The 27,930-nt window shown below is 41.0% G+C and overlaps 1 protein-coding gene across 3 annotated transcripts in view; it reads right to left on the reverse strand.

Annotated features, from left to right (window-relative positions):
• The window catches only part of RPAP2 (RNA polymerase II associated protein 2), a 56,438-nt gene that overhangs the window by 27,053 nt on the left and 1,455 nt on the right, over positions 1 to 27,930 (reverse strand). For all 3 annotated transcript variants that reach the window (XM_048496429.1, XM_048496428.1, XM_048496430.1), the window contains 9 exons: positions 27,039 to 27,153; positions 25,485 to 25,583; positions 23,844 to 23,909; positions 22,832 to 22,920; positions 20,197 to 20,232; positions 18,082 to 19,006; positions 14,351 to 14,445; positions 13,387 to 13,467; positions 1,263 to 1,331 (listed from right to left, as the gene is read on the reverse strand). In XM_048496429.1, the coding sequence (XP_048352386.1) occupies positions 1,263 to 1,331; positions 13,387 to 13,467; positions 14,351 to 14,445; positions 18,082 to 19,006; positions 20,197 to 20,232; positions 22,832 to 22,920; positions 23,844 to 23,909; positions 25,485 to 25,583; positions 27,039 to 27,153 (1,575 nt within the window). The remainder of the gene's footprint in view (positions 1 to 1,262; positions 1,332 to 13,386; positions 13,468 to 14,350; positions 14,446 to 18,081; positions 19,007 to 20,196; positions 20,233 to 22,831; positions 22,921 to 23,843; positions 23,910 to 25,484; positions 25,584 to 27,038; positions 27,154 to 27,930) is intronic.

Consider the following 27,930-nt stretch of genomic DNA (forward strand, 5'->3'; position numbering starts at 1 on the left):
CTATCCTTGAAATATAGAATTGGGATAGGTAATTCTGTGGACATGAGTTCTCAGTACTTCTCAGCCAGCACAATGCAGTGGTTAAGACCAAGTGGACTTTAATCTGGAGAACCAGGTTTGATTTCCCACTCCTCCATCTGAGCAGCGGACTCTTATCTGGTGAACTGGATTTGTTTCCCTGTTCCTATACATGAAGCTTGCTGGGTGACCTTGGGCTAGTCACAGTTCATCAGAACTCTCTCAGCTCCACCTACCTCACAAGGTGTCTGTTGTGGGGAGAAAAGAGAGAAAGGAGTTTGTAAGCCCCTTTGAGTCTCCTTATAGGAGAGAATGAATAGGAGGGGCATACATCCAAGCTTTTCTTCTCTAAGTACATACTGACTACAATGGGAGGTGAGAACACTTGTGTAGCCCAATCAAAATACTTACATAAATCTTGTAAGACTGTATAATAAAAGAGGAGCTGATATGTAAACAAATTGAAGTTTTTTGACAGTTTTATCAGAAAAGTAGTATAGAATAAAACACTGAAATCAATTACAGAGACAACTGCTTTTATAAACAGTGCATTAGCATTTTAGCACCACACTACAAGAGGGTTACTGTATTTAAATGACCAGCAAAATGGATAGCAAGAAAAAAAACTCTAGTATTGAAAAACACCCATGGAAATAATTTTTGAATACAGAACAGAGGTCCCTCTTTAGCTACCTCATTATTGACAATTTTGGACACACCATAAGGAAGCTTGCAAATGACTCTGGTTTCTAAAAAGATTCCCCAGAATTCAACTGGCAAATCAAATTCAGTTAGAAATATTGCTTCAAAGCAATTAATGCAAGCCCTCAGCAATCAGCCCACAGAAAAGAAGTGACAGGACTACCGTGGCTGATAGATAGAATTCATTCCCAGAGAGGGTAGCTTAGCCATTCTCCCATACCAAGTTGACTGGTCACTTGCCCCTGACACCATAATGGTCAGGCACATTTTCTCCTCAGCTACAGCTAAACAGCAGGGTGTTTGGGGATTTAGCTTAATGGAGAAGGAGCCCAGTTTCTGTACGGCTCTTTCCATTCCTCTCATCTTTTCTTCAAGTCCTGTCACCTCCGCAGCTGTTAACAAGAGAGAAGCAATAAAACTGACCAAGCTAATGGCCAAATTATGTCTGACTTAAACTGACCATTCAACAGTACTGAATATTCTACACAGTAATTATATTCATTTCAGTTCTATTGAGTAGTGAATTCCATTGGAATACTTACACAGACAATAGCACAAGGGCAATAAGGGTCCATTCTGGAGTTTTGTGAATGATATTTTTATTGGTTAACCTGAAAAACATAAAAAGTACAGCTAACATAAGAAATTTTATTGATTTTGAAGACGAGAGCAAGGTAATTTGAATGTTTCTTTATACACGGGTAGATTTAATGACTGATGTTTTCTGTGTCACCATTTCATGCAGAAATCTTTACAGAGATAAAACTGTATCACATAATTCTCATGGTGACAGCACTGAAATAAGACTCATCCATTTCTTTTTCACCAGACTGCAAAAAACTTGAGCAAAGTGACTCCTGGATACACAACAGGGAAAAAATGCAAAAGGCACAGAATGCATATTTAGTGGAAGTCGGGTGGACAACGCGGTTTCACAGCCCTGCTACTAGCAGCTTCTTTGCTATTAAGTGACAGTTTTGAAGTGAACTCGGTGTAGCTGCCAGTGATGCTGAAGGTGGACAACAAATAGCTAAGTACATGGTTTGAAGATGGACCTTTATGTTGCACACTGTGCACAAAGAACTGACTCCTGGTTAGCTAAGCCAGTTGACTGCTGGAAATATCTGTGACCAAATCAGAGTCTACAGTGAAATTAGATTAAGTTCTAACTTGTGCTCTGGACTGCCCCAAATGTTAATATTTGGATTTCAAAATATCTAGTATGGCATTTAAAAAACTTGCAACTGGAACTCTCTGGGATGCAGGACGTAATCCTGTGAATCACATCCAACTGGTAACATGGCTCAGTAAAGACACAAGTTCATCTGCGAAGTCACATCTATGTCCAAGGATGCAAGAAAATGCAGCACACAAACAACAACACATGCTTATCTTCTTATAGTAAAAATGCAACCCCCCCCCCCCCCCCAAAAAAAAAACATGTCCTCCTTACATTCTATCTAAGTTCATGGTTTCAGGTTATTTTAACTATCTTTGACTCTTTCCCCAGTTTTGAAAAACATACTGAAAAGAAATGGTTGCCAAAGCATTTATTTATGTGGAAAGGGCAGAAAAACACCCTATACAGTATAACAATATTATAAATCAAGTTAAAAACTCTTCAACTTTACTACTCCCTATGAGCTTCTTGCTTCATAGTCCTTTGAGAAAAACTATGACTCTATTATGAACAAACCTTATAACATAAAGTAAGGTTATTAGGATGTAAGTTCCACTGGACTTAAGGGGACACAGAATTTTAGAACAGGTTGATAAAGTACAAAACAGGAAAATGTCCTCTGTACAACAGAGTAAATGCTTGCAATACCGACATATTTTCTTGCTTTGTAAATAAGAGACCAGACAAAGGCTGAAGGTCTAGATTCAATACTGATGACAGCGATAAACACTTAGGAATGTCTGACAGAATCATCCTGACAGGCAATTCATATGTAACCTTCCAGTTAATCTGTCTTGATGAGACAGAATGGAAGAGACAGCTCCAAAATCACAGGGGAGACCTCTGTCAAACAACACAGAAAGCAGCAGCTTTGTTTCCATGCCCTACAAGAAGCCATTATTGATCACAGCACAAAAAGACATCATTCTTGTACACAAACCAAGAGATGAAGTTTATTTTGTGTCAATTAACTCTCAATGTCAGTATTGATTGGCAAGGTCTCAACACTAGTTGTTGCCATTAATATGCTACTTATAGTAGAGGGAGCTAGAAGACACCAATAACCTGCTCAATTGCTGTGAAGCGGTATTTCTGACTGGATTTGGTTTGCCAATTGAATTGTGGAGGATCAACCTCCAAGCAGACACAGCCACTAGAATGGCAGGAGCTGTCAGGGCTATACAGTTAGAAACCTTGCAACACCTGTCCCACAGCAAGTTCATCACCTGTGCAGTGGTACAGAAGAAGTCACTTTTGACTGAAAGAAGCAACCTACAGGTGTGATGCCTTTAATAATAAGTAGACAAAGGGCAGTCACTTTCAGCAACAAACTGTATGTCAACACCAAGACTTCAAAACTGCTTTCAGAAAATGTGTGTCCCATGGAGAAATGGTTCATTAGTTCTAGGTCTTTGCCTGTCAAAAAAGCTGCTGCTGGAGACACAGGAAAATTCATTGATTCAGGGAAAGGAAAAACTCTTATCTTCTTTACAGTCAATTTTCTTGGTCCATTCATATTTGCTGTGCCAGTGAAAGACCAGAGAAGAAAATACTAAAATGCACCTTTCAGCTTGTGTGTAGAAAACCTGTAGGGTTTCCTAGTTGTAACCAAGGATGGAAATGATAGTTGTTTGATATGAAAGAGCTCCCCTTTTGGCTGTACAACAGTGTGGCTGATTGAATTAACAGAGAAAGAAGAAAGGCAAAGAATAACTATTAATTATTCCTGTTACAGATTCCCCATGTTTTTCTGAATCTGCTGTGTGGTTTTGGACACAAGACAGACTGTAGTAGTTCCTGCTACCACCTAGATTTAGTTTTTCAGGTTAGGTTGCAGTAATCAGATCAAAAATTCTCCTCCATAACATACATTCAATGTACTGTGTTTCCCCAAAAATAAGACAGGGTCTTATATTAATTTTTGCAACAAAAGATGCATTGGGGCTTATTTTCGGGGTAGGACTTATTTTAGGGGAAATACGGTACCTTCACAATTAATTCAGGCTCTCGGCAGCCCCGTTGCTTCCCCGTCACATGTGATGCAAGCTGCATCCACATTGGCAGGGAGCACCCTGCTGGATCACACCATCCTGATCTGTAACTACCAGTAGGGCTTATTTTTGGAGTAGGGCTTATATTTTAAGCCTCCTCCAAAAATCCTGAAAAATCAGGACAGGGCTTATTTTCGGGGTAGGTCTTATTTTCGGGGAAACACGGTATATGTGAAACAAGGCAGTAGGGATTCTATAGGAACAACCATCCGAAGTTATATTCAGAATATTCAGGAGCACAAGAGGTTCTAGAACATTTCTCCTTGTACAAAACAAAGGAATTGAAAATCTGGGGAATACAAAAAGGCTAAAGAATGTTGGATGGGAATGAAGATATCTGCTAGAGGGCTTTGGAGTTAGAGGAGGATAATAGGGAGACATCTGAGAAGCAGATAGAGAGCTCAAAACAGTGAGATACGGATGATGTCAGGCCTGGGAGTGAACACCTTGAAGCGTTTATATATTGATGCCCAAAGTATGGGGAATAAGAAGGAGAAGCTTGATTTTCTAATGTGGATGGAGAAATATGACTTAATAGGCATTTCAGAGACTTGGTGAGATGATTCTTATGATTGGAATATGGCAGTAGTTGTGTTAAGAAGAAGACTCAGAGGAGGAGGTTTGGCTTTGAACATTAGGAAAAGGTACGGTTGCCAGTTATACTGGATGATGAACGAAATGATCCTGTGGAAAGTGTTTGGGTGAGGATAAAGAATTAACAGACCAATAGTACTGTGGCTGCAGTTTGTTTCAGACTGCCTAGTCCGGGTGGAAGATACTCTCATCTTAGGACAACTGGCCAGTGTGTCCAAACATAGTGTCCAAACTATGTTCTAGTGGCTAAGGGTGATTTTAAGTTCACTGGGAGACTTATTCTCTCAAGCACCACAGGGTCAGGTAATTTCTTGATTAGTTTGCAGAATAACTTCCTCTTTCAAAAGGAAGAAAAGGCACCAAGGGGGTTGGCTATTTCAGATTTGATTTTCACTCATAGGAAAGTGCTGGCATATGAGGTGAGAGAGGGAATCTCCTTCTTTGGAGAATTTAAAAAGAGACTGGAAGATGATCTGTCAGGAGTGCTTTGATTGCGTATTCCTGCATGGCAGGGAGTTGGACTTGATAACTCTTGTGGTCTCATCAAACTCTATGATTCTATCACTTGTAAACATCTAGAGAATAACTAAGAGACAAACAACAATAGGGGAAAGAAACAAGGAAGCGTTGATCAGCATCCTAGCAAGTAAATCTTGTGTCCGACATTTTAAATAATTGTTTCTGAAACTCAAAATATTTGAGGTACAAGATTAGTTTTTTCTGGATTAAAACTGGAAGCACATATCACTCTCACATTCAAACACATACAGAGTTATTTCTTGACCAACACTCAGAATGAACAGGCATCTTCTTTACAATTGCATTTTTTCCCACCTGTTTGCCCAGCCAATCTCAGGGGTGGGCACTGCCTGGTCAAGGGTAACGCCCTCCAGATTCTCACCTATCAATTGTAGCAAAGGCTGCTGCATAAGGGAACCCTGGGGCATTCACATTCCTACTGTCAGGATTTTAGGCCACTGTCCAGTGACAGACAGAGATGGGATCCATGTTGTACAAGGTCATCCTGTCCCAAGGGGACAAGCTAGTAAATACATCCAACAAGCTAGTTTCATTCTTCAGTGTATGCATAAGCACAGTAACGTGCTCTGACAATAAGTTTGGGAGTCAGTGTTCAAGCGCCCATCAAAATTAGATGTTTCTGATAAACGTAAAACACAACAGAACGCCTTATTAGATGTTATTTCACATGAAGTCTCTGTATATCTTGAAAGAAAAGCAGTTGCTCTCTCTCTGTGCAACCTTTCCCCTCCCTGAGTATTCAAAGAGCACGGTGCTATAATTAACCAACGATCTCAAAAAAAGCATTCAAAAGAATGACTGTTAAATCTTTAAAACTAACACCAAAATGCCTATAATCTAACACTTCTTCATTTACTTTAGTTTTCATAAGAACTACTAAACAGCTTTGCCCCTAAGTAGACTTTAGGTTTCAAGTTCTAGGGTCTTCCTGTACTAGAGATCACAAGAACACTGGTTTATTTTGTTTTGTTTTTTACCAGCAATCAAATTGGAGGGCAAGTTCAAAGTTTGCAACATTTTTTTCAAATAATTTTTTAATTAATATCAGGGGCGTACCTAGGCGAACTTGAGCCCTGGGCAAAACCTGAGTTTGATGCCCCCCCCCATGGGTGGCCACCCTCCACCACCATGACCAAACAATGATTTTTTCCACCAGGTCGTTTCAAAGTCACCATCACATTATAGAACATCCCCCAACTCACAAATCTGAACATAGCAATGGGCCATGCCACACAGCCGAAATAATATTTGGAAAACATTTTCAAAATGCTTTCAAAATGTTAATAAGAACATAAGAACATAAGAACAAGCCAGCTGGATCAGACCAAAGTCCATCTAGTCCAGCTCTCTGCTACTCGCAGTGCCCACCAGGTGCCTTTGGGAGCTCACATGTAGGATGTGAACGCAATGGCCTTCTGCGGCTGTTGCTCCCGATCACCTGGTCTGTTAAGCCATTTGCAATCTCAGATCAAAGAGGATCAAGATTGGTAGCCATAAATCGACTTCTCCTCCATAAATCTGTCCAAGCCCCTTTTAAAGCTATCCAGGTTAGTGGCCATCACCACCTCCTGTGGCAGCATATTCCAAACACCAATCACACGTTGTGTGAAGAAGTGTTTCCTTTTATTAGTCCTAATTCTTCCCCCCAGCATTTTCAATGAATGCCCCCCTGGTTCTAGTATTGTGAGAAAGAGAGAAAAATTTCTCTCTGTCAACATTTTCTACCCATGCATAATTTTATAGACTTCAATCATATCCCCCCTCAGCCGCCTCCTCTCCAAACTAAAGAGTCCCAAACGCTGCAGCCTCTCCTCATAGGGAAGGTGCTCCAGTCCCTCAATCATCCTTGTTGCCCTTCTCTGCACTTTTTCTATCTCCTCAATATCCTTTTTGAGATCGCGTGACCAGAACTGGACACAGTACTCCAAGTGTGGTCGCACCACTGCTTTTATATAAGGGCATGACAATCTTTGCAGTTTTATTATCAATTCCTTTCCTAATGATCCCCAGCATAGAGTTTGCCTTTTCACAGCTGCCATGCATTGAGTTGACATTCCCATGGAACTATCAACTAAGATGCCTAAATCCCTTTCCTGGTCTGTGGCTGATAGCACTGCACCCTGTAGCGTGTATGTGAAGTTTGGATTTTTTTGCCCCTGTGTGCATCACTTTACATTTTGCTACATTGAACTGCATTTGCCATTTCTGAGCCCACTCACCTAATTTATCAAGGTCCGCTTGGAGCTCTTCGCAATCCTTTGTGGTTCTCACCACCCTACATAATTTGGTATCATCTGCAAACTTGGCCACCACGCTACCCACTACTTCCAGGTCATTTTATGAATAGGTTAAAGAGCACTGGTCCCAAAAGCGGATCCTTGGGGGACACCACTCCCGACATCTCTCCATTGTGAGAACTTCCCATTTACACCCACTCTTTGTTTCCTGTTTCCAACCAGTTTTTAATCCATAGGAGGACTTCCCCTCTTATTCCTTCATTGCTGAGTTTTCTCAACAGTCTCTGGTGAGGAACTTTGTCAAAAGCCTTTTGGAAATCCAAGTAGACAATGTCCGGTTCACCCCTGTCCACATGCCTGTTTACACCCTCAAAGAACTCTAGTAAGTTTGTAAGACAGGATTTGCCTCTGCAAAAGCCATGCTGACTCTTTCTCAGCAGGTCTTGCTTTTCTACATGTTTTATAATTTTATCTTTAATGATAGATTCTACTAATTTATCAGGAACAGATGTCAAACTGACTGGCCTGTAATTTCGGGTCCCCCCTAGATCCTTTCTTAAAGATTGGTGTGACATTGGCCATCTTCCAGTCTTCAGGGGATGGAGCCTGATTCCAGGGATAAGTTGCATATTAAAGGGTAGAAGATCAGCAATTTCATAGCTTGAGCTCTTTAAGAACTCTTGGGTGAATGCAATCTGGGCCAGGGGATTTGGTAACATTTAGTTTATCAATGGCTGCCAGAACTTCTTCCTTGTCTACCACTATCTTCGCTAGTTCCTCGGATTTGCCTCCTAAGAAGCTTGGTTCAGGTGCAGGAATGTTCCTCACCTCCTCTTGGGTGAAGACAGATGCAAAGAATTCATTCAGCTTCTCTGCAATCTCCCTGCCATCTTTTAGCACACCCTTTGTTCCTTTGCCATCCTAGCGGACCTACGCTTCCCTCGCTTGCTTCCTGTTTTTGATGTACTTGAAGAACTGTTTGTTGCTGGTCTTGATGTTCGCATGACCATGCGTTCCTCATAATCCTTTTTTGCCTCCCTTACAGCTAACTTGCTTCTCTTTTGCCACCATTTGTGTTCCCTCTCATATTCTTCATCAGCCAAACTGGACTTCCATTTTCTAAAAGACATTTTCTTTTCTGATAATTTCCTCAACCTCTCTTGTTAACCATGGTGGCTTTCTTTTGGACTGGGTGCTGCCTTTTCTAACCTGTGGAACACATTCCAGCTGAGCTTTTATTACTGTGTTTTTAAATAACCTCCAAGCATCCTGGACAGTTTTGACTCTCTTGATTTTCCCTTTCAGCTTCCTGCGCACTATCCCCCTCATCTTTGAGAAATTTCCCTTTCTGAAGGCGAATGTAACTACATTAGTAGTTGCCACTTGTTCGCATGCTGAGATACTGAATCTGACAGCATTGTGGTCGCTGTTCCCTATCGGCTCAACAACACTGACTTCCTGCACTAGGTCCTGGGTCCCACATAGAATTAGATCTAGGATCACCTCTCCCCTGGTTGGTTCCACAACCATCTGCTCTAAGCCACAGTCATTTAGCATATCCAGGAATGCTCTCTCCTTACTATGACCTGAACATGCATTTTTCCAGTTTATATGGGGATAGTTTATATGGGGATAGTTAACCCATTACCACGACATTTTTGTTTTTGTTGGCCTCTCTAATTTCTTTTTCCATCTCAGAATCCTCTTGTGCACTTTGGTCGGGGGGGACGATAATATATTCCTAATATTAAACTTTTTAAGTAGCCATAACTTTTAGAGACTCTAATCTTAGAAAGTTACCTATTAATATAATGTATTAAAGCATGCGTATCCCCATCTTTCCTTCCACCTGATCAAGAGCTTTGACTCACTAGTTATCAACCCTAGTTTTGAACAGAAAAATCCTTTTCTTTCTTTGCAATCATAAGTGTGTGGGTTACTATTCAAAGTGACATAGGCATTTTTTACAACATTAAACCTTTCTGATAACCTATACATCTACTGTGTTTTTAATAACATTTTCTGGTGATTTACTTGTTTAGGTAATCGTATACTGCAAAGAAAAGAATACAACAAAGCCAATGAAGACAAGCCGGTAGAATAAATAAGAACCAATCAACAAAAATATGCCACTAAAAACAAGCCATGGCAAACAAAACATACATAAAACACAAAAGCACATAAGACAAAGCATTCTAAAACAGTATTAATTAGTTAAAAGCACAAGTATGTATGTGTATATATACTGTACATATGAAGTATCATTCTTGCAACTATGAATAAACGAAGAATGCCATACAATCATCTTAATAATTAACTAAGAAAAAAAACCTTGCCAACTTCATTTAACTAGGATTTCTATATTATTTTTCCCTGCCTCTCTCTTAAACTAAATGCCCCAGGTGACTCTGGAGATTATCTGACATCTCTGTTTTTATAACGAAAGCTTACGGGCACTGGGGGACTTTGCTTAGGAAGAACTATAACTGTTCTAAAATGTCTCCAGAGGACTCCTCAGTTTATTTTCCAGCAGTGGCAACTGAATAAAATGGTGAGCAGAATAGAATGAACCGTGAGTGTTCCTTTAAAAACCAACAGAGCTGAAAATTGCTGTTGCTGTGTTCACAATATGCTCTTTTCCCTTTAGGAAAAAAATCCTCTCAGCTCCCCTACATCATGACCATGTGCACTGGTCTTTTGGAACAGGGCTTTTCTCCAGTTCTTAGGTCAAATGGTTTTTACCAGCACACAAACAAAAGGAAAATATATAATCTAAGGCAAACGATTATTTTTTATATTGTGTTTTACTCTCTACTCTTTACACTCTATTGCAATTTTGGCTGTTTCATTCCATTCATTTATATATTGTATCATACCCAAAAGAAATTAGGTGGTATACAGAAAAGAGTACTTCAGAACATAAGAAGAGCCCTGATGGATCAGACTTTCTAATCTAGGGTTCTGTTTTATTCTAAACTCAACAAACATGGCACAGAGGCCAAGGCCTCCTCTGATATTGCCTCTTAACAATGGGTTGCACAGGTTTACTGTCTCTGAATACTCTCTGAATACAATGGCTAGCAGCCATTGATAGATCTATATACCCACCCAAACACCTAATGATTGGTTCCCCACCCTGGGACATGGACAATATACCACACTAAACTTTCCCTTCTCACAGTGTGAAACAGACTTTTCTCTGTGATACACCTCTGAAGATGCCAGCCACAGATGAAGGCGAAACATTAGGAACAAAATCCACCAGACCACAGCCACACAGCCCGGAAAACCCATCAGAACCAGATTTATCTTTTATTAATCTGTCCATCCTCCTTAAAGCAGCCTATACTTAGAGCCACCACTACATTTTCCCAGCAGCTAATTCCATTACTTCAATCCCTCATTGAGCAAAGCGTTCTTTCTTTCTTTCTTTATTTGTTTTGAACTTCACTGTATGCACTCAAGTTCTAGTATTTACGGTAATCATTTTACACTTACATCTAGTCCATCATTTTATACTTACTAGCAGTGAACTTCATTTGCCTTCTTGTTGTCCATTCATCCAGTTTAACTATAACCTAGTTTCTGCCACTCTGAATAATTTAGTATCATTCGCAAACTTGACCACTACACTGCTTACCCCAATTCCGGTCAACTGACAAATTAATATTTACAAATTAAATATTGCAGATCCCAATATTGATCCCAGAAACAGAAGTCTGGGTTCAAGCCATCATATTACTATTTAGTGTGTTGTACCTGAATTTTCTATTTGATAAGAACTTACAATTTTAACTTTATGCATAAGTAGTTTCGATGAAGATGACAGCCCCTCTACCTGTGGTTGGCAGAGGGGCTAATTGTGCAGAGAAGTGACAGACTCACTGATTAAACGAAAAATTTAAACACTTGTTAAGGACCTATATTTCAGTTGGGAAAGCTGAGAGACAGAGATAGCCTCCAGTTACCTTGCGAGTTAGGGAAGGAAAGAGAAGAGAACTTCCAAGGAGGAGGAGGAAATTAGACCTGAGATTATCAGTCCAAGGACAGACAAGAGGTGACCCAAAAGGACAGAAGGGTCTCTAACCTTACAGCCCTATCCAGCAGACCACTTGTCTGCCCTCTGCTGGTTCTTTTTTTCAGTTTCTTTGTACCCTACATTGTCACTTCCAACAGCTGTACACCTCTGGCCAAGACAGGCTACAAACAAACCAGAGGTTGCTTGGGACAAGAATAAACCAATATACATTAGAATCTTATGCTCCATACTGAAAGTTTTCTGGTTTACAACATTCACACATCCCTTTCACATTCCAGGAAGTTTTTGCTGCATGCTCTATTGTTTTTTTTTACATTCTTTACATACTGGAATCCACCTCAAGACTCAGCATGAAAGGCAGATTATAAATCAGGGGTCTTCAAACTATGGCCCTCCAGATGTTCATGGACTACAATTCCCATCAGCCCCTGCCAGCATGGCCAAGTGGTAGGGCTCATGGGAATTGTAGTCTATGAACATCTGGAGGGCCATAGTTTGAAGACCCTGTTATAAATGAAGGGATCAAGCAAATAAATATGCTATGGAGGTTCCACTCTTCCCTTGATCCACACAGGTTGAGATCTTGCCTAATAACCTCTGAGATGAAGATGGGCGGTTTCCTGATCCTGCTGAGGAGTCAGTAGTCTTGAAAGTGAATGTTTAAAGTTGCTGATGCTAGTCCTTGACACCTCAACCCCTCTATGCCTAGCAGGACCACAGAATCTTGTGCCAGTACAAAGACAAAGGCTGCTCAATCTCCCAGCTGCAGAAAGTAAACCAGAAATGCCAAACTGACTCGGTTGCTCTTTTCTTCTTCTTCTCCTCCTCCTCCTCCTCCTCCTCAGTTTGAAACTAACCACAGTGCCTCACTGCATTCAACTGAGCAATTCTCTCTAATGCTGATTAGCTCAAGTCACAAATTTGTTAACCCAGTTCAAATCAAGGTTGCAACAGAACTAACCATGCTAAATAAACCAGCCAGAACAGACATAATGTTGCATGGATAGTTGAAAAAATGAAAGGGGCTGGGGTCAGGATATAGGGCAGTGCTACAAGTGCTAAGGAAGGCTAAGGAAAATGAATATGACAGCTCTTATTTTTGTTTACTGTTCTTCCAATGAAAGCAAGGAACCCTCTGCCTCAATGCAAGAACTGTCTCTTTCATATGTCCCTGTGCACCAACTACAGACATCAGGCATCCATCTGTTGGCACTTATGGTGGCCTGTACGACATTGACCAAAGCCCAGGACTTTTCCATCCTGGTTCTGTAGAATGGGCTTCCTGAAGAAGTGAAGGGGACTCCCTTCACTGGAGACCTTTGGAAGGTGCTATTAAGGCCTACCTGTTTTCTCCCCTTTGGAATGAGCAAAATGCATTTTAATCAAGCATTTCCTCACTTAAAATACACAACAAAAAAATCTGAGGGCTTCTTTAAAAAATTCCCAGTGGAAATCGTGGGGAACTAAAAAAAATCTATGATTTTTTTTGCTTTTGAAATGAATAAAATGTTTTTAAAGCAGGGTTGTTTTTTACAACATATCACATGAACAATATTGAGGACTTTTGGGGGTAATTTTTCTCTGAGAAAAACTGGAAAATTTGAGGGAAACAACTCCCATGATTTTCTTTTCTTTTTGAATAAATAAAATAGCAGGGTATACCAGGCAGTAGGTCTCTCTTGCTTCAGTTCTGGGCATATTTATAATTTTGCTTAGAAAACTAAGGAATTTATAGTTTTACATTTCATAAATATGCCAAGTAATATAATTGTATATGATGATTAACTTATAAATGATGTATTTCATATTGCTAAAATATCTGATAGGAGAGCACCATAAATGTTGCATCTATTTCAATTTCCCCTCAAATTTCTAGATTACGTGGTTTCAACATTTATGGAAATTTTAAATCTCTAACTGTTACAAAAGGCTCAATCAATTGCACCCTAGCCTGCCTTATTAGACAGTACCATCTACTAGCATTAACTTAACTAGTTCAAATGTCTGAAAGTCTTTTGTACTTACGCAAAGGTTTTAACAAGATTTTTAAGTTCATTGTACACATCACCAAGAGGAATATGAAGAGGTCCCAGAACATTGGGCAATCTGAAAAGAAAGCAAAATGAGATATTTTCATTTTCAGCAAATATTCTGGCTTCAAGTTAGAATCTAGCCTACTGGCCATTAACAATCTAGATAAACCTCCCTGAGCTCCAATAAGCTTTATATGAAACTCAAGATTTACAGTTTGTAAGTAAACCATAAGATTATTTTAAATACAGACTACGTAAAGGCTGATTTATTCAATAATTGGCCCAGGATTTGTGAGTGCTTTTACAGCTATAGTTAGTTGCAGACTCTTGCAAACATTCTGAAAATATCATGCAACCTGGCTACAAGTTTACTAGTATTCCTGTGTAGCATAAGAAACATTTGCTCAGCATAGTACCAAATCTGAAGTTGTAAGTTTGGCTGACCCTGGGCAAGTTTCAGTTCTGAAACAGAACTATAAGAAAACTACGTGGCTGCTGCTGTTATTCTACTGAGAACTGGTACACACAGAGCAAATAGTTTTGGCACAACGGAATTCTTCAGAGAACTGTATTATCCATGATACTGAAACTCTCCACTAGATTAACAGGCTTTATGTTCGGTTTTGACCTTTCATGCTCCTCTTACATGGAAAAAGGCATGACCAGAGTGGCAAGGGCCACTCTCCCCCAGGGAAACTGGACAGTATTTAGACACAGATGGTATGAGAGGCATCCTCCTCTCTCAAAGGTGGGCTGGCCAAACTCTTCACGGGCAACTTCTGTCCAAGGAGGCAAAGTTGGCATGAAGGGAAGGAAGACCTGTTACAAAGCTTTGGGTGGAAGCGTTGCACAGCGACACGTTGCCTCCCTTGTTTCAGAGGTGGAATCCCTTCTGCACCAACTCCATTTGGCTTTTCAGTTTGTATTTGAGGAATGGAAATGGAAAATATACTCACACTTTCTGAAGCTTTTCAAGAACAATCCTCTTTCGAATTTTCTGTTGAGAATTAGAATCTACAAGAGGAAAGGCAGACGTCCATTGCTGAAAATCCTGTGTAAGGAAAAAGAGGTATGACAAAATATTAAGACATGATGAAGTCATCAAAAAGTTGACATTTAGCCTACACACAGCAAAGGTAATATGAGCAACATAAAGAAATTCCCAGTGTAATGAACAAGAATAAATATAGGACTGGGTTTTTTTACAGCTTTTGTTGAAGAAGAAACAGGTCCCAGATCATTCATGAATGACATCAGCTGACATAGCTGGTCTGAGCCACAAAGGTTCCTAACACCAACATGTCTGAACTTGCTCATTTGTACTAAAAAAAGCAGCACATTGCTTATAAAAGCCATAATAGATGCCAGTATTCTGTCAATGATTTCTAAATATAAATGCTCACAGAAATGTTATGCTGGAGTAAATGCCTTACAACCTTCTTCATCTCAGCCAGTGTCCTGCCACTGCAGCTCCACTATCAGAACTTATTTTCTTTATGTACTTTAAAATATATATGCTTAATAATAATTGTGTGCTGTCAAGTCACAACCGACTCATGGCAACTCCAGGACCATGGGATTTCCAAGTCAACGGATGAGCAGAGTTGGTTTGGCCTTCCTCTGCAGAACAACCCCACGGTCCTCTCATCTGAGCACGAACCATGACTAACTGCTTAGCTTTCAAGCTCTGACAAGATTGGGCTCTCTGGATGTTAAAAATCTGCTTACATGTCCACATGTTCAGCAGTCCCAAAATATGGAAGGAGACATTCGCTCAGTTATAGAACAAGTATTTTGTATGCAGAAGGTTCCGGGTTCAATCCTCAGTACCTCCAGTTCAAAGGAACGGGCAGTAGGTGTTGTGAAAGGCTCTGCTTGAAAGCTGTCACCTGTCTAAGAACTACTAACTATGACAAACCAATGGTATGACAACTGTACATAGACTGAGTGCCCAAATTGCAACTCAAAACCCACTTGTTGATTGCAAAGTGCCAACATGGCAATTTATCCTGAATACTGAGGTTTTAGTTTAGGGAAAAAACGGTTGGCTCCGAGGCGTGCATTACTCAGGAGTAAGCTTGGTGGTAGTTGGTGGCTTTGCTTTGAAGCAACTGTGCAACTCTTCCAACGGGTGAATCACAACCCTAGGAGGGTTTACTCAGAAGCAAGTGCCATTGCCAGCAACTGAGCTTACTCCCAGTAAAGATCACGCTTTAGTTCTTCGCATGAAAATTAGTGGGGTTTAACAGCGCTTAACAGGGTTACCAACACTGCTTCCCCAAAACCAGGTCTTAATGCTAATAATCGAGCCCAGCAGCCCAGGCCAGTCTGGGGGGGGGGGGGGGCTCTGTTTGCGCATGCCCACAGAGAGGGCTCTGAGTGCCACCTTTGGCACCCGTACCATAGGTTCGCCACCACTGGTATATAGCAACATCATAAGTTCAACTACTATTTTAATTTGTTGGGGTTTTGTTTGCATACTTATCACCCTGCACTAGCCCAGCACAGCAAAGCAAAAGTCAAAGTCTGTGTGTACAGTCATAAACACCACAAAAATTGAAACCCTTCCACTTCCTTCATCATGTCTATGCACAAACCTGGCCCTTTCCACCCAAATCTGTTAAAAAGTTTTGAGGCAAGAAATAAAATATTTCCTCCATGGAGTTCCACACTATTCTAACCCCCCAAACATTTCATTTGCAACTTCAATGCTTCACAGCCTCATTTTGAATGATTCCCCCTTTTAAAACGATTCTCTGGTTGAAGTGTTTTGAAAACAACTTCAGTTTCTGTGCAATCAACTGATGTTTCCCATGCTTCTCTGCTTCCCTGAATTTCCTCCTTGGCGCCATCTTCTGAGCTTACTCAGTTCCTCCTTGCCTGTTTATCTGCAGCATTTAGCTGTTTGTTCTTTTAGGGGGGGGGTCAGTCTTTGAAGCATTGAGTATACAAGGAGTATAGAAAGCAGCACGAGGCTGTGAGGCATTGAAGTATTGACTGAAACATAATTTTTTTTAAAAGAGTTTGAAGAAGAAGAGTTTGGATTTATATCCCCCCTTTCTCTCCTGTAGGAGACTCAAAGGGGCTTACAATCTCCTTGCCCTCCCCCCCCTCACAACAAACACCCTGTGAGGTAGGTGGGGCTGAGAGAACTCCGAGAAGCTGTGACTAGCCCAAGGTCACCCAGCTGGCGTTTGTGGGAGTGCCCAGGCTAATCTGAATTCCCCAGATAAGCCTCAACAGCTCAGGCAGCAGAGCTGGGAATCAAACCCGGTTCCTCCAGATTAGATACATGAGCTCTTAACCTCCTACGCCACTGCTGCTCACATAAGGGGACCCAGGGGATCACGTAAGGGCAGCCAGGAACCGTTTCAAGGGTTGAGTGCAAACATACATTATTGTAAAGGGGGGAACTGAAAATGTTTTAGAAACATTTTAGGGGAATTGTGTGGAAAGAACCCCTGTAATGTGATGTACGAGACTGGATGCAACATTTGTACTGAGACAGACTGAATAAAAGTATTCAGGAACATACTTCTGCAATGATATTGGCATTTGCTTCATTATTGCCCTGACCTGGATGGCCCAGGCTAGCTTGAGCTTGTCATACCTTGGAAGCTAAGCAGAATCATTCCTGGTTAATATTTCAATGGGTTGCTATGCAGAAGCAGGCAATGGCAAACCACCTCTGAACATCTGTCTACCTATGGCAGGGGCTACCAATTGGCCATGGTGGTAGGGGCTGATGGGAATTGCAGTCCATGAACATCTGAAGTGCCATAGTTTGGTCACCCCTGACCTATGGGATCACTGTAAGTAGGCTACAACTTGATGACACATTCTACTTTCAGCTTCCAAGCAAGGCAATATATTTATTGCCCAGTCAAACTTGCCAGATTATTATTTAGGTCCAAGAGAACAGCAAGGAGATGAATGTTAGGTTGTGTCCATCTGAAGTGTGCAACTTTCTCACATCCCCTGCTCCTGCTACAGCTCAGAACACCCCTGAAAGTGGAGAGGCAAGAATACTTCAGGGGCAACTTTGTGCTGCTGTGGGAGGGAGGAGACAAGAAAGCCACACACTGTGGAAGGAAACCTTTTAGTCCATGGAAGTGCACCAGCAGAGCCAAGCCATTTATAAGTTTCAAGAAGTGATAACTTAGGTTTTTAGAGCCTTGGACTCCAGCAACCAGGGATGTAGTCTTGTGACTCCACAGAGTATCTCTGCACAGAATTGCTGTGCAGGAGTCTGCAAGATATCAGTCCAACTAGAAGTCATCTGGAATCTCAATACCAGTAGGAATTTTTCATGTGTACGACACTTCAACAAAGCCTTCCTTCCGCACTGAGGCAAGCATTCTGAAAGAGCACTGTAGTGTGGATGGAGTGAAGATTACTGGATTGGAGGGGGGAGTTGCCATTCTCCCATGGCCCCTTTGCACTACCTACACAGCACTTTGTCCTCAGTTGTTGTGCTCTCTCCCTTAACCTACAAAGTCACAGCCAGGCCCCATCCAACCACCTATAACTGTGCTCAGCATTTCTGGGGGCTTCAGCCATAGTTTAACTCCCCACACTCTGGATCCACAGCACTTCATAACTTGTTATGGTAACAGCAACATGGGGTGGGGTGGGAGGTGTGGGGAGACAGTTTTGCAATTAATGAATTCGGTTCCAAGGTAATTACCTTACTGGTTTGGTGCTGGTCTCCTCCTGATTGCATCATCAAACCTTTTTCAGCCAAAATCACCTTTCCTCCATAAAATTCTTTCACCCTTGACTCCAACAGAGCTGCGTCCTCCCTTAGCTTGTCATAGCTTGGCAAAGGTTTAGATGCTTCATCCCTGTTTCCCCTGATAGGCACAGTCGGGTCTGAACAGGGCTCCAAGTCTGTTTTAGAAGTTCCATAATTAAGATCATCAATGCTATCAAAATCATCCTCATCAAGTTGTACCACCTTGCAGCTGTCCAAGGGTTCCTCTGCAGCCACAGAGCTGCAGCAGTGGAGAAGCTTCAGTGTATCCTCAGTCCTCCATTCGGTAAATGTTTGCCGGAGCCCTTCTAGCAAGTTGCTCTTAGTGGCAAGAGGGTCAGCTAGGCCTTTCAGTCCACAACAGACTGGCTGTTTTGATCTGGCAAGCAACCTCTTAAATTGTTCTGCCCCATTTTTGCTTACACCCAGGAAAACCACAGATGAGCCACTAGAGCTATCTCCCCAGCCTTCTGTTTTTTCCCTAGTTTCAGGGGAAATGTCACTTATTTTCACTTGTGAGTTATCTGGACCAGCATGATTCTCTTCTGGGGCATCAAACTTGCATCTGCTTAATTGCTCTGCAGCATCTTTAGCTGCATCCTCTGTGCTGCTGGACTCAAGGCCCGCTCTTTCAACGTGCTTCTTTTTGAGTGTGCTCCTTCTGGGCACCTGATGCTCCAGCTTCTTCAAATTGGATACATTCTCTGCTAGAACAAAAGAAACAAATTCTTGCTCAGCATCGCTGCTGCTCTCCGTCTCTGTGCCAGAGTCCGCTTGGATCGGTGCTTGGTCAGAGGCTTCAACATCAGAAGTTCTAATTGCTTCAGCAACAAGTTTTACTTCTTTCCCTGAGTAGCCACTGTTAATAAATGATTATGGAAGTCACTAACTGATTCACACAGCATTTGGAGGGCAACATGCAGTAGCACAGAGCACATTCAGGCAGCAACAAAGAAACAGATGTTTATTCGTTACAACTGGGTTGCACTGATAACAGTAGACTATGGTTCTCCATGCTACTCCAATCCAGAGGCGTAGCTGGGCCAGAGTGCGCCCAGTGCATATTCTGTGTTTTCCGTCCCGCCCCCCCCACACACACGGCGCCCTCCCCTCTGCCCCCCCCCCCTTACCTTAGTTCAGCCTGCAAAAGCTGCATGTTCCCTTCAGGCTGAAAATGGCCTGGTGGGAACTACATTTCCCATGAGACCCTGGGGCTCACAAGGTCTCCTGGGAAGTGTAGTTCCCACCAGGCCGCTTTCAACCTGAAGAGAACAGGCCACTTCCCCAGCCTGCACTGTTTCAATAAAGTAAGTGGGGGGGGGCTGTGTCCCACAGGAGGAAAAAGACAATTTTCTGCATATCCCAAGTGCACCTGGTGCAATGGGCGATCCCCCTAGGCAAGCTCCACCTCTGCTCCAATCGATCCAGCAGTATAAAATCATGGGGAAAGATCTGGCTGCCATGTTTCCATTATTTTTAGCTTAGAAGCAAAAATCTCAGCGGCATGGTTTTTCACCACCGTAAGAAAAATGTACACCTTTTGATTTTTATTATACCAAGTGACAAGTAATTATTTTCTTTGAGGTACACAAAAAAAGCCTCCACAGACCCACACCGAAACATCCATTAAAACCCACACAGACCGCAGATCCAGACAGAGGGTCACCCTCTCCTTTGTATAAATACAAAACCAACAGGACCTGCTTATTTAATATTTTTCCTGAAGATACAAACAAGCTTTCAGCACTTATAATTAGTCCCATTTAATTTCCAAAGGAAGCGATATAAAAACTGGTACATCGGATCCCAGAACAAACACAGGGTCTGTGTCATGTTTCAACAGGTTCGATTAAGAGTACAAAACTAGGGGCAGCTGTAAATCATACAGATCAAACACACTTTTCATCATTACAAAAGGAAAAAACTAATCAAGGCAAACAAGTCTTTGTGAGTGAAACAATAACTGCACTTGTAGGGAAAAACAGGAAATCAAAGACTTCTTTCAAACAGATTGTGGATACATAAATAAAATAATAATTTCTAACGTACCTTTCTCCTTCCTTTAATAATTCAATGTCAGGGGGCCTTGAAAGATAAAAAAAAGTATTTTAATCCTGCAACAATCTGAAGATGCCAAAAACAAATTTACCACTTATGCACACACAATAAAATTGACAGAAAATTGTGCATGTAAATTGGTATAATCCTATTTACATATTTTTATACCTCCAGACTGTTCGGCTACAAATTTTCTGCAAATACTCCTTACGAAAAAGCTCAAGAATATTTTTGCATTTCTTCAAGCTACTTGTCTCATGTCTGCTGAAAAGTGGGCTGGAGAGTTTTAGGTTATACCCACAAGTCACATTCAAGAGACTAAACAATACCCTAAACATGCTATTAAAATGTTTTCAAATTTTATTTAAAGTTGTTTCGTAAGAGTACCCCAAATTAATTTAACTTTAAAGGAAATTTCGTGCATTTATCATTGCTGAAAATTCTTTGAAATGTGGTGTTAGAAGAAAATGTTACTGATGCTGTGACTCTATAATGGAAGCCATGGCCTTCAGTTTGCAACACCTGAACAAGGTGGTTAATGATAGGACATTTTGGAGGACATTGATTCATAGGGTTGCCATGAGTCGGAAACAACCTGAGGGCACCTAACACACATAGAGGCTGTTCACTGATTTTTTCAATTTATTTTTTGCAATGCCCTCACTGCAATTACAGAAGCAAGCACGTTTTCAATATCTGTATCTTCAACAGAAAAAACAAAATACCATCACCCCGCAAAAAATCCCCCTTCTGGTAGGTTTTTAGATTATTCAGTAGTCTCAGAAGTTTTTCCACAAGCAAATGTGGTTTGAAAGTGCTGTTCACACATTTGTTATTTGAGTTTCAAACATTTATATTTCTGAAAAGATAATGGTTTCTGATCTCATAACAGGATTATGTATATGATGCAACAATGACCTTTAAATACTATCTGCAAATTCGGTCTGACCTTTCACATTATGGGTACATGCCTTGTGAAATAGCGACAACCAGTGGCAACTTGGCTAATTGCAAGTTGCAATTTCTAGTCATATGCACCTACTGCTGAACAATGATAGAAAGCATTTCTGAAGCTGAACTGTGATTGTATTTATTCAAGTCCACCAGCAAGTTTTCATAACTTGAATTTTGTATTATTGCTGAAATCAGACTAAATTCTGTAAAAAGATTAACAGGGGCCGTTTCCGCACGGAGGCGGAAGCGGCCGGGTCGGTGTACTCAACACCGACCCGACGACGCTGGGACCATTCGCATGAACGGTCCCAGAAAGAGCCGGAACGACGGCGCCGCAGAGCGCCATCGCCCGACCGACCCAGCATGTCCCTGGGCCTCCGGCGCGTCGCCGAGGCCTGAGGACACGCCTCCCGGCCCTGCGTGCCTGCTCCAGCGTCGCAGGGCAGGGGGCGTAATCCCCAGGAAACCTCAGCGCGGCGTGCTGAAACGACATTGGAATAAGGAAATAGATGCAGGGAGAGAGAGTGGGGGGGGGGGGAGAGCCTGGAAGCCGCTGCCGTGCCACAAGTGCGCTTCCAAGCGCACTGTGGAAACGCCGGCTTCGGGCTGGGCGAGCAGCGCGAGGGTGGCGCGGCTGCGAAGCAGCTGCGCCCCCTGTGCGAATGGCAGCCTGGGGACGGCGTTTTTGCCGTCCCCAGGCCGCCATTAAACGCCCATGCGGAAACGGCCAGGGGGAGAGATAATCCTGCTGTTTAGAAACAAAGATTTGTGATTAGGCCCAAGATGGGTACTTTGAAATTGGATCCAATGCTTATGCTGCCTTAATCTTACCTAACAAACTGGATGTCTGTCACAGACCCTACACAATTCGCTCCCTGGAGCAAATTCTACCTTCCCATCTTTATGGGTGGTTAAAACTGTCAGTACTTATGTTAACCATTCAGCACTTAAAAAGCACTTTACACTACAATTCCTGGTCAGTTCTTAAAAATCAGCCAACATAAATAAGTAATGATAAACTGATGAACCATGGTTGAAGGTGAAACAAGCTACACATTCCTTAAACTGCCTCTTGATTTGTGACCCAGTGTCTAACACCAGTCCTCAGCCAGACCCAAAAATACAGCTTTGAGTAGTTGCATCTTTGCAACAAGAGTGAAATCCTCCCTGGAGCAAATATTCCAGATTATTCTTGTTGCAAGTCCCTTCAAGTGTATGCTAGTCTTTATTTCATACACTTTGCTACCATGTCATTAGCTCAGAATCATTAGCTCAAACATAATAGTTTTTCATCTACTGCAGTCAAAGTAAAATAAAAAGCATAAACGCCACCACCACAAACTTCAGTAGATTTGCTGCTGATGTGAAGCAACTAGGGATAAAACAGCTATAAAAAAAGCAAACACAGAAAAAACACAGCAGCAGTCTAAGGAAAGGTAGTTATGATGGATAGGATTTTGATGTGTACTGTTTGTCAAGCAATACATTTTCTACCATTAAATCAGATGTCTCATTTTAATACTAAAGGCCACTTCTTTTGGCAAACTGTACATCTTGAAATACAGGGCAATTAAAAAAAATAGTTGGCTCCTGCCCTTTGTTTCTTCCTTCCTTCAATTCCCAAGGAAAGGTTCTACACAGCCAGAATTTGAATTGTTAGTTATCCAATTACCTTTCTTCTTCTCGTAGCCATACTGGACTTTTGGAAATTTGACCTTCAAAGTATTTTGATGCCCTGTAACAAAAGTTGCTGCAAAAGCACTGCAAAAAGAACATGAACAATAAAAATACAATTTTCGCACAAAGCAGATTATCAGTGTGTTGTAAGATTCAATAGATCTGATAGAATGAATCAATGCATTAAACACAAATTCACAAGATTTTATATTTCAGTTAAAGAGCAGAGAGTCATCAAGAATATGAAAGACAGATTATTTTGTATACTGGTTCTGGAGTTAACTTTAACTTTGACTAATCTTCAAAGTCTTCAAAGACTAATCTTCAAAGTCAAACACACATATGAGAAGATTAGTTCTCCCCACATGAATTCACTTGCCAACGAGGATCAAGGCAGAAGGTGATTTTGGTGACATCATCCTTACACCAAATGACATCAGAAGAAACTGACTATTTCTAAGAAAATCCTCTTTGGTTTGATAAGTTTTGATTTTTTCCCAGACAAACATTTCCCTCAGTGAAACAGAAGACAAGCATACATTTTTGACATCTGGTATAGACTTTGGCACCCTTAGAAATTCAGTTTTTCAAGCAAACCCAAGTATGAAGAAAACCTGAAATGATGACTAATTCAACTTCCTCGGGGATATTTTCTAGCCAACAGGTGCCTCTAATCTGACCCAGGATAATATTTTCTGTAGATTTGTGCTTGTTGGGTGGACTGATCAAGGCTTTGCCACGTGGCCACAGAACAGTGAAGTAAACACCAACCTTGCTTAGAATTTGGTTGTATAAAGATCTAAACTACTGGGTGTGAAGAAGGGATAATCCTGCTCAGCACTAGAGGAACACATTAGATTTGCTCTAACCAACAAAAGCCAGAAAGAACAGCATGGGCAGAAGTCTTTGTATCTGGCTAGTGTTTGAGCCTGAGAGGCCCTGGTTTGACTTTTTTTGTAAATGGCCCCAATAATGTGAACTGTTTCAAAAACAGCATTTCTGCTTACCTTTCGTTCACTGATATCATAAACTTTGTTGGTTTTTGTTGAAATCCTGTACATTTGTTTTGGCACCTTAAAAGAAACATATTTTGGCAAGTTAGTAAATGTCATTTTTCCCAGGCCTGTGCTCTGAGATAAGGCTCTACATTATTCTTAATCATGCTTCTCAAATGAATGAAAATTCTAAGAACGTTAATTAAAATCCCAAAGATGATATCTTATGTTTAAAAACATTACTGTTTTCTTCAATGTTACATTTATTTATGATTTTTATTCATCAATCCATATGTGCAGATCAGACTCTTTACCTGTGCATTCCCCTGTTACTTTTACCAACTTACCATGCCATCCTAAGAACACTTTCCTAAGAGTAAGACACACTAAATAAACCTGAGTAGGATTCCAAGTAGACCTGTTTTACATGGCTCTCTAGAGCTATCTATGCAACAGCAGCACAACCAACTGAGGTGGCAATACCTCCCCAGTTTTATGGCAGCATCAGAAAAGAATGAGGAGTAGCTGGGACTTCTGTAAGAACTATAGTATGGGATACAGAATCTAATATCCATTGTCTGCATTACTTGCCCATTACATGCTAGTGGGAAGTTATGTTCCAAATTTATTGAAGTCATTAAGGAGTTACAGTCATCGCATAAAAGGTTAGTTGGGGACTGTTTCTTCTCTGGTAGCTGCAGCTTTTTCTTCTCTGGTAGCCCAGTACTATGGCAGAAAGAGTGGCTTGGATTAAAGGAGACCTGGTCACCCCCCCACCCCCCCACACACACTTTCTTGTCTTCACTCTTACATAGTCTTTAAAAATTATCGCCATTCTTTTAATTTTTAACTGTTTCAAAAACAAATGTATTATAAGTGTTCTATAGATGTTTGCTATAGATGTGTCCACATGTGTGGGTGATTTTTTCAACAAAGACATTTAATGCCAACTTTGGAGCACACTATAAGCCAGCAAATCAAAGACATTGGATCCGTTGCAGTGAAATGTGACAGTGAACCTGCACAATCTGTGGGTCTGAATGTCGGGGCAGAGCCTCACCCCCTTGCTTATAAAAGCAAAGGAGCTGAGAACGGAGCCTTTCAGTTGCTTCTGCTCTCCCCAGATGAAAGGGCAGAAGGGACTGCCGGCTGGGAGCTGGGAGGGACGAGGCTTGGAGGGGTGTCCTCGGGCTTCCTGGCCCCGCCCAAGTTGATGACGGCATGGGTGGGGCTGAGGGCATCCAAAGACGTCGAGGAAGCTTGCTGTCTTCCTGGACACGTGGGGGGCCGATTTTGCACCCCCCACGTGACCATATTAGTCGTGCCTGGGGACAGAGGGTACCCCCCATCCCTAGGCACATATGCCACTGCAAGTAGCCCTTAGACTAAATTAACTTGACTGTACCCATCTTGGGTTTACACTTATGGGTAAAGTGCAAGGTATGCCTAGCCTAACCACCCCCCTTCCCCCAAGATAATGATATTCAATCAACCTTATTGAGCATTCCTATGCACTGTAATGACTGCCTTTTGATTTTTGTATACAGCAACACTGATCAGAAATGAAAGATTTCTGCTTGCTCTTCCAGTAGGTCTTCTACAATAGAAATTGAGCAAAGTTTCACAACAATTGCATTGTGGGATCAAACTTACATTTTCTAGCCTCTTTCGACATATAGGATAGCCACATAATTTGATGATAAATCGTTCTTCTACAACATCCTTATAGTGAGCAGGTGTTATGTATTTCCCCTAAAATTATGAAACAAAACAGTCATTTCCATAAAACATTCTCAAACTAGGCTGTACATATACTGGTTAAAATTCAGAATTGACAGGGAGATTTAGAAAAAATAAAAGTACAAAAATGAAAAGAAACAAGAGCAGCAAACAATGGAAGAGGAAGAATGAATATCTTTTAATCTCTTTTGTGGTTTTTGCAAGCTGAAAACAAAGACTCGTTATCTGCTTTTCCTTGATAATAAGGGACATTGTAGAGACTATTTAAGGTATTTTCCATAATGATGCATTTTTCCCCCGCAGCCATCCTTCTTCATGCTTTCATTAATTATTATATACATTCTCAAAATGTGGAAAAGCTATTTGCTTTACTGACAAAATTCAAACAACTTTTAAAACTATAAAAAGGGTAACAAAAATGTTATTTAAGCACTCAAGTGGTTCCCCCCTCCAAATAAAGTATTTTTTAATAATCCAGCTGTTAGATGAACATGTATGAAACTTGAAACTAAGTTATTATTTCAGCCTAGCTCGGCCTGGAGAGCTGAGACTGGAAGCCCAAGTGAGTATGTACACTCAGCAGGATGGCTGAGACAAGGTACTATTAATGCTGTTTGGGAACAGTCAAGGTCCAAAATCATTTCAATGTGGGAAGACCTGGATGGAAACATCCAAATGACCAAACAGTATAAAGTAGCGTTGAAAAAATGCCTAAGTTGTGTCCTATTTCTGTTAGAACTTTTTATGATTTAGAAATATGCAGAAATAGTTGCATTAAAGTCTACGCATATCCCTAATATACAATTTGCCCTAGTTTAAGCTCTATTCTATCTTTTGTTAATCACAGCTCTGCTATCTTCTCTGTGATGTGCAACATATTTCATAAATATTGATTGTTGATAGGTGGTTAGGCTAGGCATATTGAAATATTGACTTCCATTAATCACAGACTCACAATTTGTCCCTTTGATTTCAAATGGAAATTAAGAATGGCCAAGAATGCAATCCTAGATATTCCTATTCAGAATAAAATCCACTTTATTCAGTGGGGCATACTGCCAGATAAGTGTCAATAGGACTGTAGCCTAACACTCTTTAGATCAGGACCATTAACTGTAGCACAATCCTAAGCAGATATACTCTGAATCCTACTGAAGTCTACTCAATGAGGCTCATTCCCCATTGTACTGTATCCTTAGGATTGCACAGTAAGATATATTGTTGAAACCTAAGTCTTCTCCTGGAAAAGGAAGTGGGAGACCCAGATTCAAATCCTCACTCTGCCCTAAAGGTCACTGGGTAACCTTGGGCTGGTCATACTCACAGCCTAACCAAACTCAGGTTTGTTGTGAGAATAAAATAGAGGAGGGGAGAACTATGTATGGCCCCTCTAGGTCCTTGGAAACAGTAAGATAAATATGTACCCAATAAATAAAGCAAACATATTAGTATAAAAGAAGAACATACACAATCCACAAAGAACTCGTCAGTAATATCATCTTCCAACAGACGTTCAACAATATGCAAGGCTTTTCTCTCACATTCAATCTTCTTTCTAATGGCAGCCTCAAGTGCTGCTTTCCTACAAAAGAACAAACATTTGTTTATGTGAACAACATTTTGAAACCATGGTTTATGCCAACTGTAGATTAGGCTCCAAACCATGATTTGTCACTTTTAGATGCATCGTTAAAACTATGGTTTACACACTTGCTTTCTTCCCCACCTCCATACAGAAATCCAAGAACTCTACCAAAAAGAGATCACTTTTACCAGATTGCTGATATTATGAGATAAAAAATGCTGCTACCCCGTTTCTCCAAAAATAAGACATCCCCTGAGAATAAGATGTAGTAGAGGTTTTGCTGAAGTGCTAAATATAAAGCATCCCCCGAAAGTAAGACATAGCAAAGTTTTTGTTTGGAAGCATGCCCGTCAAACAGAACACCAGAGCATGCAGCTGTGGAGCGGAAAAATAAGACATCCCCTGAAAATAAGACATAGCGTATCTTGGGGAGCAAAAATTAATATAAGACACTGTCTTATTTTCGGGGAAACACGGTATCATGAGATAAAAAATGTCAAAGCCAATGGTGAAATATGTGGTACAATATATATTTAATTACTCAGTTAAAATTCCCTATGTATTTCACCAAAACACTTCTTCACAGGACTCTGTTAATCTTGCAGTGATTTTTTAAAAAGTACCATTGGGAATTTTACCTAATGAAATATATTGTTGAAGGCTTTCACGGCTGGAATCACTAGGATGTTGTGGGTTTTCCGGGTTGTATGGTTTACCTTATTTTGCACCATTGGCGGGGGCCTTATTTTTTATCTCCAGTGGCTGGTGTGGCCC

This window comes from Sphaerodactylus townsendi, linkage group LG05, assembly GCF_021028975.2.
Source record: "Sphaerodactylus townsendi isolate TG3544 linkage group LG05, MPM_Stown_v2.3, whole genome shotgun sequence".
Lineage (NCBI taxonomy): Eukaryota > Metazoa > Chordata > Lepidosauria > Squamata > Sphaerodactylidae > Sphaerodactylus > Sphaerodactylus townsendi.